At 48.6% G+C, this 14,339-nt stretch overlaps 1 protein-coding gene across 8 annotated transcripts in view; it reads right to left on the reverse strand.

Moving 5' to 3' along the window:
- MICAL2 (microtubule associated monooxygenase, calponin and LIM domain containing 2) overlaps positions 1 to 14,339 on the reverse strand; it is a 229,449-nt gene that overhangs the window by 165,304 nt on the left and 49,806 nt on the right. For all 8 annotated transcript variants that reach the window (XM_071218210.1, XM_058305719.2, XM_058305718.2 and 5 more), the window contains exon 3: positions 11,808 to 12,142. In XM_071218210.1, the coding sequence (XP_071074311.1) occupies positions 11,808 to 12,071 (264 nt within the window). In that variant the 5' untranslated portion in view covers positions 12,072 to 12,142. The remainder of the gene's footprint in view (positions 1 to 11,807; positions 12,143 to 14,339) is intronic.

Consider the following 14,339-nt stretch of genomic DNA (forward strand, 5'->3'; position numbering starts at 1 on the left):
CCCTGGACCTCCCATATGGTAGGCGGACACTCTATCAGGTTAGCCAAATCTGCTTTCCATACCAGGCACTTTAAATGTTTTACATGCGTTTTCTTAAACAACCTTCACCCCAAACCTATGAGGTAGTAACTATTAATAGTATTCCCATCACATAGATGAAGAGACAGAGGCTCTAAGAGACAAAGTCACACAGAAAGCAATGGAGCTGGCATTCAAAAAGAGTTCTTAGAATAAACCTAAACTCTTTACAATGGCCTCCATAAAAGGCCCTGCTAGCACCTGCTAGCTCCTGCCCACTCCTTCCTCCTCAACCTCACTTCACACCGCCCTCTCCTTTGCTCACACCCACTGCTCCCCTCTTAGCTGCCCTGCTGCTCCCTCCAACTGGCCTTCCTGCCTCAGGGCCTTTACACGGCAGACCGCTCAGAACAGTCGGCTTTTTGCGTGGCTGGCTGCTTCTCACCTAGAGATCTCAGCTTAAATGTCAGCTCTAGAATTGACTCCCCTCCCTGGGATGCCTCTCTCACAGCCGCCTGTTTATTTCCTTCTTGGAAAACCATTATAAAGTTACCTTTGTGTGATTTTGTTGCTCCCCACCAGATGGAAAGCTCCCTGAGGGTAGGGCCTTTGTCCGCTGTCTTTGTCCTCTCCTCTGCTGCCTAGCACAGGGAACTGGCACTCAGCAGTCAATAAAAGACTGAATGAACATTACATCCACTCCTTCTACACTACCGTGGGACACTACTGCTATACTTCTGTAGTGTTAACTGCTACGGACATTCAAAAGGATTTTCTTCTTCCAAGAAGACTTTAAATCCTAATGGCAAGGTCTGCTCCAACTTTGGGCAGCAAAGCTCGTTTCAGCCTCCTCTAATCGACTGGTAAATAGGGTGAAGGGACAAGCTCTTCTAAGACATCATGGGCCCAGGATGCAATAACTTCTTCAGGCCTAGATACATCCTCATAAATGGGAGGGACCCTAGTCCACCCCCACTTTTTCATCCCTAAGGTTTCACATTTCCTTCCATAAGGAAGTCAGACCATGTTGCTCTGTGCGCAAAGCCTCTTGTGGGTGTGCATCTCATTCCAGGGGAAAACCAAAGTCCTCCCAATGGACTCACGACCCCACATGGTCCAGGCACCTCACTCCTTCTCTGGACCCACCCCTTCTGCTCCAGCTACATCAGTCTCCTGGTTTTTTCCAGACTGTACTGAGCACACTTGCTTGTCAGCATCTCTGCACCTGCTGTTGTTCCCTTTGCTAGAATTCTCTTCCCTCTGACAGCCATATGTCCCCACTTCCTTTAGGTCTCTGCTTAAATGTCACCATCTCAGAGAAGCTTTCCCAGAACATCCTACAAAAAATCTGCCTCTGTTCATTGCACCCATGTTTTTCCCCCACCCTTTTTTATTTTCTCCCTGGTGCTTATCACCACCTGCCACACACATGCACACACACAGATGGCACACCTTTGTTTAGTGTCTGTCTCTCACTAACTAGAATGTATACTGTTCAAGTTACAGTCTAACTAGAGGACAGGGATTTTTACCTGTTTTCTTCACTGCTGTATCCCCAGTGCCCAACATGGATAGATACTAAAAAAAAAATTGCCAAATGAATTAATAAATGTGAGAAGTTTAACTCAGGAATGGCAGTTTCAAAAATAAGAGTAAATGGAAGGGATCACTTTTTTAAAGCTAGAAAGGAGCAACAAGCAGCTGACTATTAAACATCGGTAATACTACCTAGCTTCTTGGCCGGCAGTAGTAATGAAACTCCTTCTGGACTTCTCCCGCAGATCTGGACATAAAGGAATTTGCCTGAGTGTGTTCTTTAGATTTAGAGAGTGTCCCCTTGGGAAAGCAGCTAAGAAGAAAGGATTCCCCACTGCAGAATCCTCCCGGACGAGCTTTGCGGCAATTGCTTGCCACCCTGTATTTCCCTCTCTCACGACCTGTGCTGCAGTGCAGGAGGCTTGGAGGGCACCAGGTTGTAGGCGACACATTGCACATGGCTGAAGGCTCTGGGCACTATGGACGTTAGAGCAGGCTGGCTTTCTGTTCCCAAGAAGCTGCCTGGACATTTAGAGCAATAAGATTTATGTACAATATGTAAAGAATGTACGTAGATGCTATTTATGACATAGTCCCCTAAAATATACGCTTCTATAACCATCTATGTTTATGCTAATACATGTTACATAGAGAAACAGTAGCTCGTATCAGATCATCCGGTAACTACTGAGGTCTGTGTGGCCTCCCACCCTGTCTTGTCCATCAGCTGCTCAAAGGCGAGGTAAAGAGTCCCGATTACTTGAAACTGGGCTTTCTAGAACACTGATGGTGTTGAAAAGGAAGAGAAGGACTAGAGGGTCAGGGTCTTGTCAGTCTTATCTGTCCGCCAAACTCAAAGGGAGGAGGATTTTCGTTGGTAAAAACTTGGCTCCCAAACCTAGAAATGATTAAGAAAAAATGGAGCCCTAAATGCCTCTAAGCCTGGAGATGGAACGGAAGGGCCAAAGACTCCACCTTCACCAATTCCCAGGGCCACACTCGGCCCACCAGCGACACCCATGGAGGCCCAACAGGTCCCAGAAGTGTCTGGCTCGAGGTCGCCTCCTGCGGAGGGGCGGGGCTCGCTAAGGGTGGGCCGGGCAGGCGGGAGGAGGGCTGCGCCACCGCGGGGTGGCGCCCGCAGAAGCAGGGCAACACCGGGGAACCCTCACTGCACGCGTCTGGGGCCGAGCACTACCCTAAGGGCTGACGATCACCCCATCTAATCCTCACGGCAACCCTAGGACTAGGTATTATTATTCCCACACTTTCAGGGGCTGGAACTGAGGAAGAGGGAATGAAAGGAGCTGTCCATGCTCACCTGGGCCAGCTGGCACTGGAGCCCCATACCACCTGGGGGCCTGCCACGAGAGCGCCCCAGGAGGGAAAAGCTACCCTCCCAGCCGACACCGACACCCCGTGAATTTAGGAAGAGAGAAAGGAGGCACCAAGGACCAGGCAGCCTTAGAGAGGGGCAGAAAGAACACCTGGAGAACTGGGGGCACTAAGCTAGAAGAGCACGGTGCGATGGCCGCGTGCCTCGTGGACAGCAGCACACTGTGACGCGGCAGTGGTATTCCTGTAGAAAGGCCCCAATTACGTGGATTCTGGGCAGGAGTAGGTGGAGCGCCCAGCAGGCCAGGCAAAGAATAACAGGCCAAAATGTGATCAGAGGCGGGTCTGCTCCCAGGGGGGTTTTCCCCATCCATGCCTCTGCAGGCGTTTGGGAAACAAGCCATGGGACTCCAGTCCCTCCCCGGGGACTCCCGGAGCCCCTGAAACTTGTTCACGGGGAGGCTGAGGACAGCCCAGTCTGGTCAGGCCCTGTAACAGGTTCCCTGTGGCTAAGGGCTTGGACGGGCCTTTCCGGCCACGATCCCGAGGCACCCGGAGCTCTTCTTTTCTGAGAGAGAGCGGTCCTTTCACTGCGGTCGGGCTGGCTCAGGAAGGATGCCAGCCAATGCCAACTCCACCCCAGCGCCCTCCACCTCCCTTAGAGGTGGGCTGCAGCTGCACAGCCATCCAGCCTGTATGGTACGTTCCTCCAAGGAGAGAGGCGAGGTGGGGACAGGCCTCCCCAAGGGAAGAGGCTGGGCTGCCAGGGACCTCCTGGTGTGAGCCTCCTGGCTCCTTCCTTCCCCGTCCACGTGGTGCACCAAGCCCAAACTGGGGTTTGAGGATGACCCCAAAGATCAGGAGACCTTGCTATTTCCAGGGCCCTCTGTGCCCCTGAGGAATTTTCTCTGAAGCCACTGCTGCAACTCTGGCAGAGGCGGTGCCTTCTGGGGAAGGCTCCTGTCTCCAGAGGCTGCTTTAGTAAGAATAGAAAGGTCAGGTGTTCTGCTGAGCTGAAGGGGCCCCAAGACGGGGTGTGGGGGAGGGAGCGGCACTCCGCCAGAGTATCCCATAGCCAAAACACAAACTATTTAAATAATTTAGCACAAATGATATAGGAGCTAAAATCTGCTAAAGGGAAGACAAAGTAGTCAGATGTATTTCTGTGATTAAAAATAAAAAATCTAGGGGTCAGTGAATGCTCTTTGTCTGAACTAATAAAGCGAGCGCTGCTGCTGTGCTGCTGTCCAGAGCCCAGTATGGCCAAGAGCACAGAGTATGCCCAGACTCCCAGTGGCCGGCCGGTAGCTACCTTCCCCCTTGCTCCTTTGAAGCAGAAACTGGCGAAACCCCCACTATCTCAGTCAGCTCTGCAGGGAAGGTGCCCATGTGCCACTGTGCTAGCCAATGAGACACATTTGACTGTCACTGGAGTTCTACTCATGCATTCATTCCACAATTATATTTTCAATATTGTCATTGATATGGAGCTACGGCACCCAGATGCCCCTTCAGGAAGGATTTGAGGCCCAGCTGCAGGGCGTGTGGGGAGCACACAGCCTCCATCGGTCAGCTCCTGCAGGGTCAGCCTCCGATGTGAAGGCCTCCTGGGTCACCTCTTTGCTGGGCACAGCTTGCAACCAGGAACGCAATGAGGTAGTGGGTATTCAGGCTTTGCCATTTTGTTTTGACACAGGGTCTCTGACCAACAATCTCACTGCTGAGCTCGGCACCAGCCTGGCTAAGGCTCTGTCAGCTCTTTATCAGTCTGACTTCTTCCTTTTGCCCGATCCTTTCACAGGTGTTGATCCCTAAAAAACTCCAAACTCACACTCAGCATCTACTTTTTTTTTTAATATATTTTTTTCAGATCCCCCCCTTTTTATTTTTTAAGATTAATTTTTTAAATTTATTCCCCCCCCACCCCAGTTGTCTGCTCTCTGTGTCCATTTGCTGTGTGTTCTTCTGTGACCGCGTCTATCCTTATCAGTGGCACCAAGAATCTGTGTTTCTTTTTGTTGCATCATTTTGTTGTGTCAGCTCTCCATGTGTGCGGCGCCATTCCTGGGCAGGCTGCACTTTCTTTCGCGCTGGGCGGCTCTCCTTACGGGGCGCACTCCTTGCACGTGGGGCTCCCCTAAGCAGGGGACACCCCTGAGTGGCAGGGCACTCCTTGCGTGCATCAGCACTGCACATGGGCCAGCTGCACACAGGTCAAGGAGGCCCGGGGTTTGAACCGCGGACCTCCCATGTGGTAGGCGGACGCCCTAGCCATTGGGCCAAATCCGCTTCCCCCTCAGCATCTACTTTTGAAGAACTCAATCTGTAACAAATACCTACTATATGTCAGACATTATTCTAGGTGCTAGGGAATCAGCCAGGAAAAACAAAAACCCCTGCCCCATGGCGCTTATATTTTAATATGTCATTTGAGAATGCTTTTATGTACATGATAGAATATATATGTACCTAGAGCAGACCCTTCTACCTTTTGCCTTGAAAGCAGATTATGACGGCTGGAGTGTCAGCAGCCATCTTGAGACTGCAAGGTGACAGGTATGAGGGAAATGTCTAGAACTGCACTATCCAATACAGCAGCCACTAGTCACATGTGACAACTGAGCACTTGAAACATGGCAAGTCTGAATTGAGATGAGCTGCATGTGTAAAATACAAAAGCAAACTATTTCAAGAATCATTCCTTCATATGACTACATTTCTTTGACTAATGTTGAAATAATATTTTTGATAGATCTGGCTAAATAAAATACATTACTAAAATAAATTTCACCATTTTTTATACTTTTTTATGTGACTGCTAAAATCTTTAAATTACATATGTGGCTCACATTATATTTCAATGCTCCCACCTCTCTCCAGACATCTCATTAAAAACAAGCCTCTATTTGTTTATATCTCTAAAAGGGCTTTCGGTTACTTGCAGCTGAATGCAATGCCTATTGGTTCAGGTTGTGTGTGTGGGGGGGGTACAACTTGACAGTCAGGCCCAAGAACTGTCCAGGACCCATTCTGTGGCAGGAGGCTGAACTCAACCTGGTACTCCACCCAGTCAGGTAGGATACAGACAGATACATGCATAGCAAGTGGAAAATTTCCCTGGCCAGGGAATATACTAATCTCCAAGATAATTTTTAGAGTGAAAAAAAAAAAGCAAAACAGATGAGTAGGAAAGAGAGAAGCCAGGATAAACCTTCCAGTCCAGGAAGGAGAGTGCTAACTGCTCCATGGTTTCATTCCGCCCTGCCCAGCAGCCTGTATTTATTTGGATAATTCTGGCCAGAGATTCCCTAAGGCCTTCTGCAATCCTGGGTGGGCCAGGAGCTGCAAGAGGGTTTTCTTTTTAATCTGAGCAAAAGGAGGCCCAGCCCTTCAGCCCCACGAGCCAGCTGGCTAATTCCCTGGTCTCCCCTGAAAACTGCAAGAGCAGCCAGAGGCCAGTCGGGTCCCAGACAAGACCGTGGCCATGACCCTGTACCATGGGGCGAGGATGCACGGGGCGAGGATGCACAGGGCGAGCGCTCAGAGGCAAATCTGGACAGGCACTTAAATAAGGAAAGGAAGGGCTTGGCTGGTACTGGCTCCTGCAAACCCACTACCAAGGCCTGGAAAATACCCGGTCTCACGCCCAGTGGGGCTCCAGAAAGAAGGCCCTTGAGCTGCAGAGTGCATTCATAGTCCTGAGCAGCTTCCTTGTGGCAAGCCTGTGTTTGGTGCTCAAAAGGAAGGATGAACAGATTTGGCCCCTACCCTCAGGCAGCTCATAGTTGAAAGGGAAAGAGACAAACAAAGCATCTGACACAAGACACTGATCAGCCAGATAGCGGTAGGACCAGGGTGTCTTGTGGCCCACAGGGGGCACCAAACCCAGATTAAGGATGGAATAAGAGACGAGGGGATTGGGGTGGAGGTCAGGGAGGACTTCCAGGAGGAGGTGATGCTTGCTTGAGCTAAGTCATAAGGAGAATAAGTTAGCCAGGCCAGAAACAGGCCCTCGTTCAGCACAAATGACCCAGAGGCTCAATGAGCCAAGGCTCTAAAACCTCTCATTTGATGAAATTTTGAAGAGGAAAACATACACTTGTATCTATTCCTTCTCTTCAAGAACATTCACCTTCATTGATAAAGCAAACTTCTTGAAACTATGTATATGAAACTATTTTGTCAAACTATCCAAATAGGTGATAATAATAGTAATAAAGTGATTATTGTTGTTGTTATAGGGACAGGGCAATCCCCATCCTACTCCTGTTAGACCGCTCTTCCCTAAATTCACACCACCAACGGAGAAAGCGTAGACTCCAGGACCCAGAGGCAAGGCCAGGAACCGCAGTGGGCAAGGTCCTGCTGTGGCATCGCCCTTTAAAAGGACTCCTGTTGGCGCTCCCGCGAACGGTTGGTGGGGTGTCGACGGGAAGAACCTCCAGGGATGAGAATTTGACAATGCCCATCGTTTTTTTAGTGTAATGTGCCAACCCTTTGACTCAGAAACTCCCACAAAAGATATGCTTTCACGTGTGTAAAAAGAAGGATGTCTAAGGATGTGTACTGCAGCACTGTTTAAAATGGCAGTCGACTGGAACCGATCTAATCAATTAAATAGATTTTAATACAGCCATAAAATGGGGAAGTATAAGAAAACATGAAAAGACAAAAGGGTAAGATCTGTACATACTGATACGAAATAGTCTCCAAGATATATTTTTGAGTGAAAACAGCAAGGGACAGACCAAATGTGTATAAATTTTTTTCTACTAAAAAAAAATAGGGGGATGTACACATACATTCCACAGGCTCATATTTGTGGGGGCTTCCAGGAAGGGCACAGCAAATGGTACAAAGTTGCCTCTAAGGAGGGGAAACGCAGGTCTGGGGAAATCAGATTTCCTTGCATGGTATACTTTTTGTCCTATTGGATTTTTTTTTTTACCTTAAGTATGCGTATGTCTTTTTTTTTTTTGGTATTTTTTTCCTTTTGTGTTTGTATGTGTTTTAATTAAAGAAAATTAGTTTTTTCTTAAAAAGACAAAAATAAATCTTTGTCTTTGTTTTTAAGTGTATTTATAAAAATGAACCATAGTGGAGTAACCATTTTCTATGAAGATGGCCAAAAGAGGGGGCTTTTTTTTTCATCTCAGTTTAATATTGCCAGAAACTGAATTTCCTAAACCTCAAGTATTCTGTCCAATGCATGCACACATACAAAACTCCACATATACCACCTGAACTTGTGATGTAAGTGAAGTAACTAACATAAACCAGCTGGTAATCCAGGCTTGAAAATTTGTCTGATGTGGCAATACCAGCAATCCATTGTCAGGGAAGTGGACAAATTCAGAGTTCATCCAAGCTTTCTGTCCAACTAATACACAATTTCACACCCCAGAAACCAGCCTCCGTTTTATCGGTTATGACTGCAACTAGCCATATTTGGCAAAGTGGTACTTGACATGCCCCAACAGCACAGCAGAGCCGACTTTGAGGGCCGGGGCTGGGTGATTTCAGAGGTCTGGAATGTCAGATAGCTTATCCAGGCCAAGAGATAGCAGCCTTCTGTTCCCAGCTTCACCCCTTCCAGCCCTTGCCACACTCTTAACCCACCTCTCTGTCTCCCCCATCCCCCCTGAGCTTTGCTTATGAAATTGGGCCCCATCCATAAGCCCAGGGCTGTGCTCCCCACCACGGGGGAGTCATTGCAGGGACAAAGATGGACAAGGGTCACACTCCAGAGCAAAGATGTGGGGTGACTCTACTGGACACTTAACAAAACACAGACATGTCTCTATATCAAGATAACATGAAAGTCTTCGTTATGTAGGCTGGCCCTACATCTGCTGATGACAAAAGAGTGCATGAGTCATTTCCTGCAAACATGTTTTTACGGCAATGACATACAAATGCTTTCTGGTCTGCAATGGTTACCCATGATGGAGTAACCACTGAGGGCAGTAGAGAGAACTCTATATTGGGAAACAGGACTCACTGTCAACAGCCCTCCAGGTCTTCCAGTGGCCTTCAAGGAGGCCGCACAATGCTTAGCACAAGGTACAGGGTTGACTAATGCTTGTTAAATGCTGAAGCCTGGATCCTCTCTAAATGGTACGGAGACATGTCCACATCAGTGCAAAAGTAAGGATTCTGGCTAAATTTCATTTATTCACGCTCTGCCTGTGGCTAATCTGGAGCTTGGCCATGTGCCTGGGACCTGACAACCTGTGTGTCTACGATTTAGCATTAATGATCAGCCCGATGCACCCTAATCCCAGCATTTCTTGTTTTCTAATGCTCAGGGTAAACAACTACACCAAAGCATACCTGAAAGAGGTGTGTGAGCAAGACAGTCTGTTCCCACCTGAAGAGGGAGGACCCATGTTCTGTGTTTTGCTTGACTAGCAAAACCTCTTGACTAGCACTGGCCTCTGAGAGCTGGTTATTAACCATTCACACATGAATCCAATATGGAGAGGCCCTATACTGTCACAGGAACACAAATAAACAGTCACTGTAGAGGAGTCCTGCTGCTGGTCAGTCCTGCACCCATGCCCCTGGGGACTGGGTCCTCCCTCACATCAATCACATCGTGTTTCAAAGGGCTGCCAATCACAGGAGCCATTCCCTTCCCCTTGGACACAAAATTGGTCCAGAAGTGGGTCAATCAGAATCCTTCTCTGAGAATTTTTTTCTTCTAATATTAAGCTGGAAGAGAAAGATTCTAGCCTTTTGGGTCATGATGCAATCAAGACACAAATTAGAAGGGAAAGGTAGAGAAAATCTGTTTGCAGTAGGGAAGAATGGGGCCAATGCAGAGCATACATCCAAGGGCTGGCTGAAAGGAGGGAGAACGGCAACAACTGAGTGTCCGGCCCTTCCCGTTTATATGAGTTAATAACGTCCCTGTTTTGTTTAAGCTAGTTTGAGTTCGGTTTCTGAAATGTGCAGCTACAGCGGCCTAATACATCAGAATCCATACTTTCAATACATTGTCAAATACATCCTCCACTCCTCGGAATCTAGCAGTTTTTATGAGATCGGCTTCTATACATTCAAAATATCTCAGTGCCCCTTCATAAGAAAGGCAAAAAAATTCCTGGGCAAAACCCACTCTTACTCAGCAGCGCTAACTAAAGATGTTTCCTTTCTCTTGTATTTCAGGGGCCAGTGGTGACCTGTCAACCACAAACATAGAAAATCTTGAATTTCAAGCAGTGAAAGCTTGTAAAATGGGGGGTTGGCTAGACAGGCAAGGCAACCAGCTGGTGGGTTTTGAAAGACATCTTCATGGCGATCAACCCTCCATTCCAGCCCTCTCTACTGGATGCCCATAAAGGTCTGTCTTCAGATCACCACAAAGTGTTTGGCATACAGGGTAATGGCATTTCATGTAGAACAGGAGTTCCAAAAGCCCTTTACGAGAGAACATAATGCAGCCCGGCTGCTTGGCTTCTACAGAACCCTGGAATCAAGCTTTCAGAAGAAAGCCGCCCTCTACCATTACTGAGAAGGGGGACACACTTTGAAAGCTAGATGTTTCCCCTTCCTCTCAATCTGAAGAGCTGTCCAGTAAGCTACAAGTTAGGAAGGGAGGTCCTGGGCTGAGTGGCATCCGGGTACCAGTGCCACACTTGCCCCTCTAACACTCCCACTTCCTCTGCCTAAGGTTGACGCTCGGCAGGTGATATCCAGGCAGTGCCTGGACGACTGGTAGCTCTGCTGAAAAATGGGTCTGTCTTGGCCTAATGGAACACTCCTCCTACGCCCCATATAGTCGGTGCACGCAGGCTTGCAAGAGCATGGTAGCTGTCTCCCCAGGGCAATGGAAAGCAGCTGTATCCCACGGTGGACTCAACAGCTCCCCATCACCAAAACAAAAACACAACAGTCCCCATTGCCATGGAGAATTCAATCCTCTTGTCCTGGGATTGGCACTGACTGGAATTCCAAAGGCTCCGCTGAGCTACCTCCTGTGAGGTCTAAATACAGAACACTTGCTTTTAACCTAAACACACAGCCTGGGCCAGTGCCCAGGGCTGGCAGCCCCCAAGGGCTGGTCGGGAAGGTTTGACTTCTGGCTCCCGACTTGGCAGTGGGAGGGTCAGAGATTTCAGGGATGGGATGCGTTGGTCAGCCCTGTGTTGAATGATGTGCCTATGGCCAAACAACATAGGGAAGGAATCAGCTTGTAGACGGTTAACTCCACTTGTGACCCTGAGCTGAGGACTGCATCCTAGGTGTGGGAAGGTAGAGAACGCAGGGGTGTGGGGAGGAGGAGAGAGAGGGAGGCAGCGGCAGTAGGCACCAAAGATGACTTAGGCAATTAATGAAAAGGCAGGGGGTCCGGCTAAAATATTTGTTCCCAGGAGAACATGACTCTAATTATGCCTCTCCATGGGATTTAGGGCATATGCTCAGGAATAAGGTTGGTTACCTTCTAGTTACATGATCTTGAGCAAGCCGATTAACCTCTCAGTTTCCACCTCTCTAAAATGGCCCAAAGAGCTAGAGCAGTTATTCAGTGAGATCATGCACATAAAGTATCTAGCACATACTAGTTGCTAAATAACGGTCATCAGATGTAGTTGTGGGAGTAGTAATGGTAGTGTAAGTAGGACAATGTCAAGCATTTGCTTCACTCCCTCAACCTCGCCTTTGCTTTCTCTGCCTTGAAAAAGGCACAAGAACAGCTGCTGAGGCCCTTGTGACAAGATGGAAGTTCCCAGCCAGGAGAAGCTGTCATTGCATTAGACAAAGGAAACCATCCACTGAACAAAATAATGCAACACTCACACCCACATCCATTAAGGACCAAAGAGCGGCAAAATGGCAACCGCTTCCTAACCTCCCAGCAAGCCCACCCGCATACCCCACCAGGTGGCTACTGTCCACATGGGAGCTGCCCTTACCTTAGTGTTCAAACACGACTTCCCTCGCTTGTACTCTTTGTGGGATCCACGCTTGTCCAATTTGTACCACAGGGCTTTGGCCTTCCAGGTGGTCACCTTGGACTTCAGCTTGGAGTAAAAGTTTCTGTGGTCCAAAGGATCTAGGTCCAAGTGTCGCGTAAGGATGTTGAAGGCGTGGAGCGTGCCTTTGCACGTGGAAGCCTGGACGAAGTTCTCAAAAACCTGCCCAGCCTGGCTCTGCTTCTCATCCTCATTCTCCCCCATGGTTCAGGAGCTGTGCTGAGCAGAGGTGTGGACAGGCTGAGGAGAATACCATGAAGTACCTGGAGAAACACCTGGAAAGGCAGGTGGAGGCACAGGTGAGCTTAAAAGGCAATACGAGCAAATGGAAAACGAAGGCTCAAAAGTAAAAAATTATTTTCAGACACTAAAAGCATAAACCATCCGTAGAAAATGTCTAATTGCACCCTCTGACCTGGAAATCCCTTTCTACCCAAAACCCCACTCCTCTCACCAGTTGAAAAGAATTACAGCTGACTCAAAGCTATACTCTAGCTGATATCAGCATTACCTGAACATGGTATCAGCTACATGGTTCTGGGAATAGTCACTAACACAAGGAAAAACAGAAAAGTGCACTGGACCTAGCAGCACTGAAAACCTGTCGTTCTTGGTGCTGCAAATTGGTTGAGTAACATTAATCAGTGCACAGACACAAACACCCAGAGCACATTCCTCTCTAGGTTTCCTGGCTATCCCACCTATCTTTAGACAGCCAAAGTTGAAAGTCTTTCTTCCTTAGTTCCCAGAGGGTAAGCCTTTCTCCTACACAGGACAAATGGTGCCTTCTCAAAACTTCTCTCTATTCCTGGTATCTGCCAGAAGTGCACCACCTACCTCAGTCGGACGTCTATACAGAAAGACAGAGAGACACACAGGCATCCCCCTCCCAGTGCGCAAAAGGAGTCTGGGCTTTGTAAGCTCCAACCGTGAGCTGTTTGGAACAAGTGCTCAGAGCAATGGGAGGGAAAAATGTGAAGGGTGTTCATTCACATCACAAAAATAGCTTGCCTGGGTATGGGCCATGGTCCTTTCTCTCTGTACCACTCTAACCTCAGGCATTTCTTAGGAAAGTCATTTCAGTTGCAAAGGAACAAAAATACATTAGAACTGATTTTCCAAAGCAAGAGCTATTTTTCCTGAATCCAAAGCCTAGTGCAACAAGACAAATGTGAAGGAGCTGGGATTGACCCAGCTCTCAGGAGGATTTGGGGGTGTCTGTAACAGGATGGCATAGCAAATTGAACTTCTGCAGACAGAGACCTGGCACGAACGGGTCCTCAAACGTACAAGCACAAGCCCCGCAGGTGGGGTAGATGGAGACATTTGCAGGGGATGCATTTGGCTTGAGGGTTGCTTTACAATAATGAATAACACAGAATGGTGCTTTTCTTCTTCTTCTTTAATTCCTTACTCATTCATTCAGGAACAGTTAGTGATACCCCAGCCAAGAGCCAGACACCTTGCTAGGGGCTGGGGACAAGGAGATGACTGCTATACACCAGGCTCAGCCTAGTGAGGAGACAGGCAAATGGAGATGCTTACAAGACAACAGGCAAGTGTTTGCAGAAGATGGACAAAGTGCATGGGGGCCTGGAGGAATCCAGAGAGGCCACAGCAAGGAAATACCAAAAAAGCTAAAATTTTAGGAACAAGTTCAATGTTACTAGAAGACTGGAGGACAGCCATTCCGTCATAGGAAACACCATTCAAAGGGAAGAGTCTGGAAAGTGTCAGCACATCTGAGGCCTGGGAGCACAGTCAATGGGCCAGGTGTACAAGATTCACGATAAGGCGTATCGGGCTGTCTCAGTCTGATCTTAGAGTCTGCCCATGCCATGCCAAGGAGAGGCACCTGTCTCCTGCAGTGGGTGGTGGAAACAGTGGAGGAATGGCAGAGTGAGACTCTGGGAAGATCAGACGGCAGAGGGTGGACTGGAGACACTGAGGCTGGAGGTAGGGAGGAAGAGAAGGGGCAGCCCAGGCAGCAGCGGAAAAAGATGCAGAAAGAAACTGGCGTAGCAAAGGGAAAATGCGTGTTTCTATTTGGGAAAAGAACAGCATACCCAAAGGAGTATGGATGCCTGGCTGGGTACCACCCAGGAGAGCAGACTGTTGGAGGCAGACAAGCTCTCCAGACAGTGGGCACCGGAATACTGAAGGGTAAAGAGCACCAGCAACGCATGTAGGAGCCTTACCTTCCTCCCTCCCCCACTGAGCTTCCAGCGAGACTGGCACTGCGCTGGGCCCAAGGGAGCATAGCACACATTCCTTGCTCCAGCCCTAGCCAAATTCCACTCTTCAGCCAGGCCTCCGTCCTGCTTACCTGGCTCCTCCAGTCCACACAATTCAACGACTTCAGCGAACTTGGAAAGCCGGCTCTGGGCTTTGCCTGGCATGGATAAGACAAGGACTCATGCTCTGAGACGCTCTCTCACTCCTTTCATGTCCACAGCTCTCACTTTGGCCTCG

This window comes from Dasypus novemcinctus, chromosome 10 (assembly GCF_030445035.2).
Source record: "Dasypus novemcinctus isolate mDasNov1 chromosome 10, mDasNov1.1.hap2, whole genome shotgun sequence".
In the NCBI taxonomy this organism is placed as follows: domain Eukaryota; kingdom Metazoa; phylum Chordata; class Mammalia; order Cingulata; family Dasypodidae; genus Dasypus; species Dasypus novemcinctus.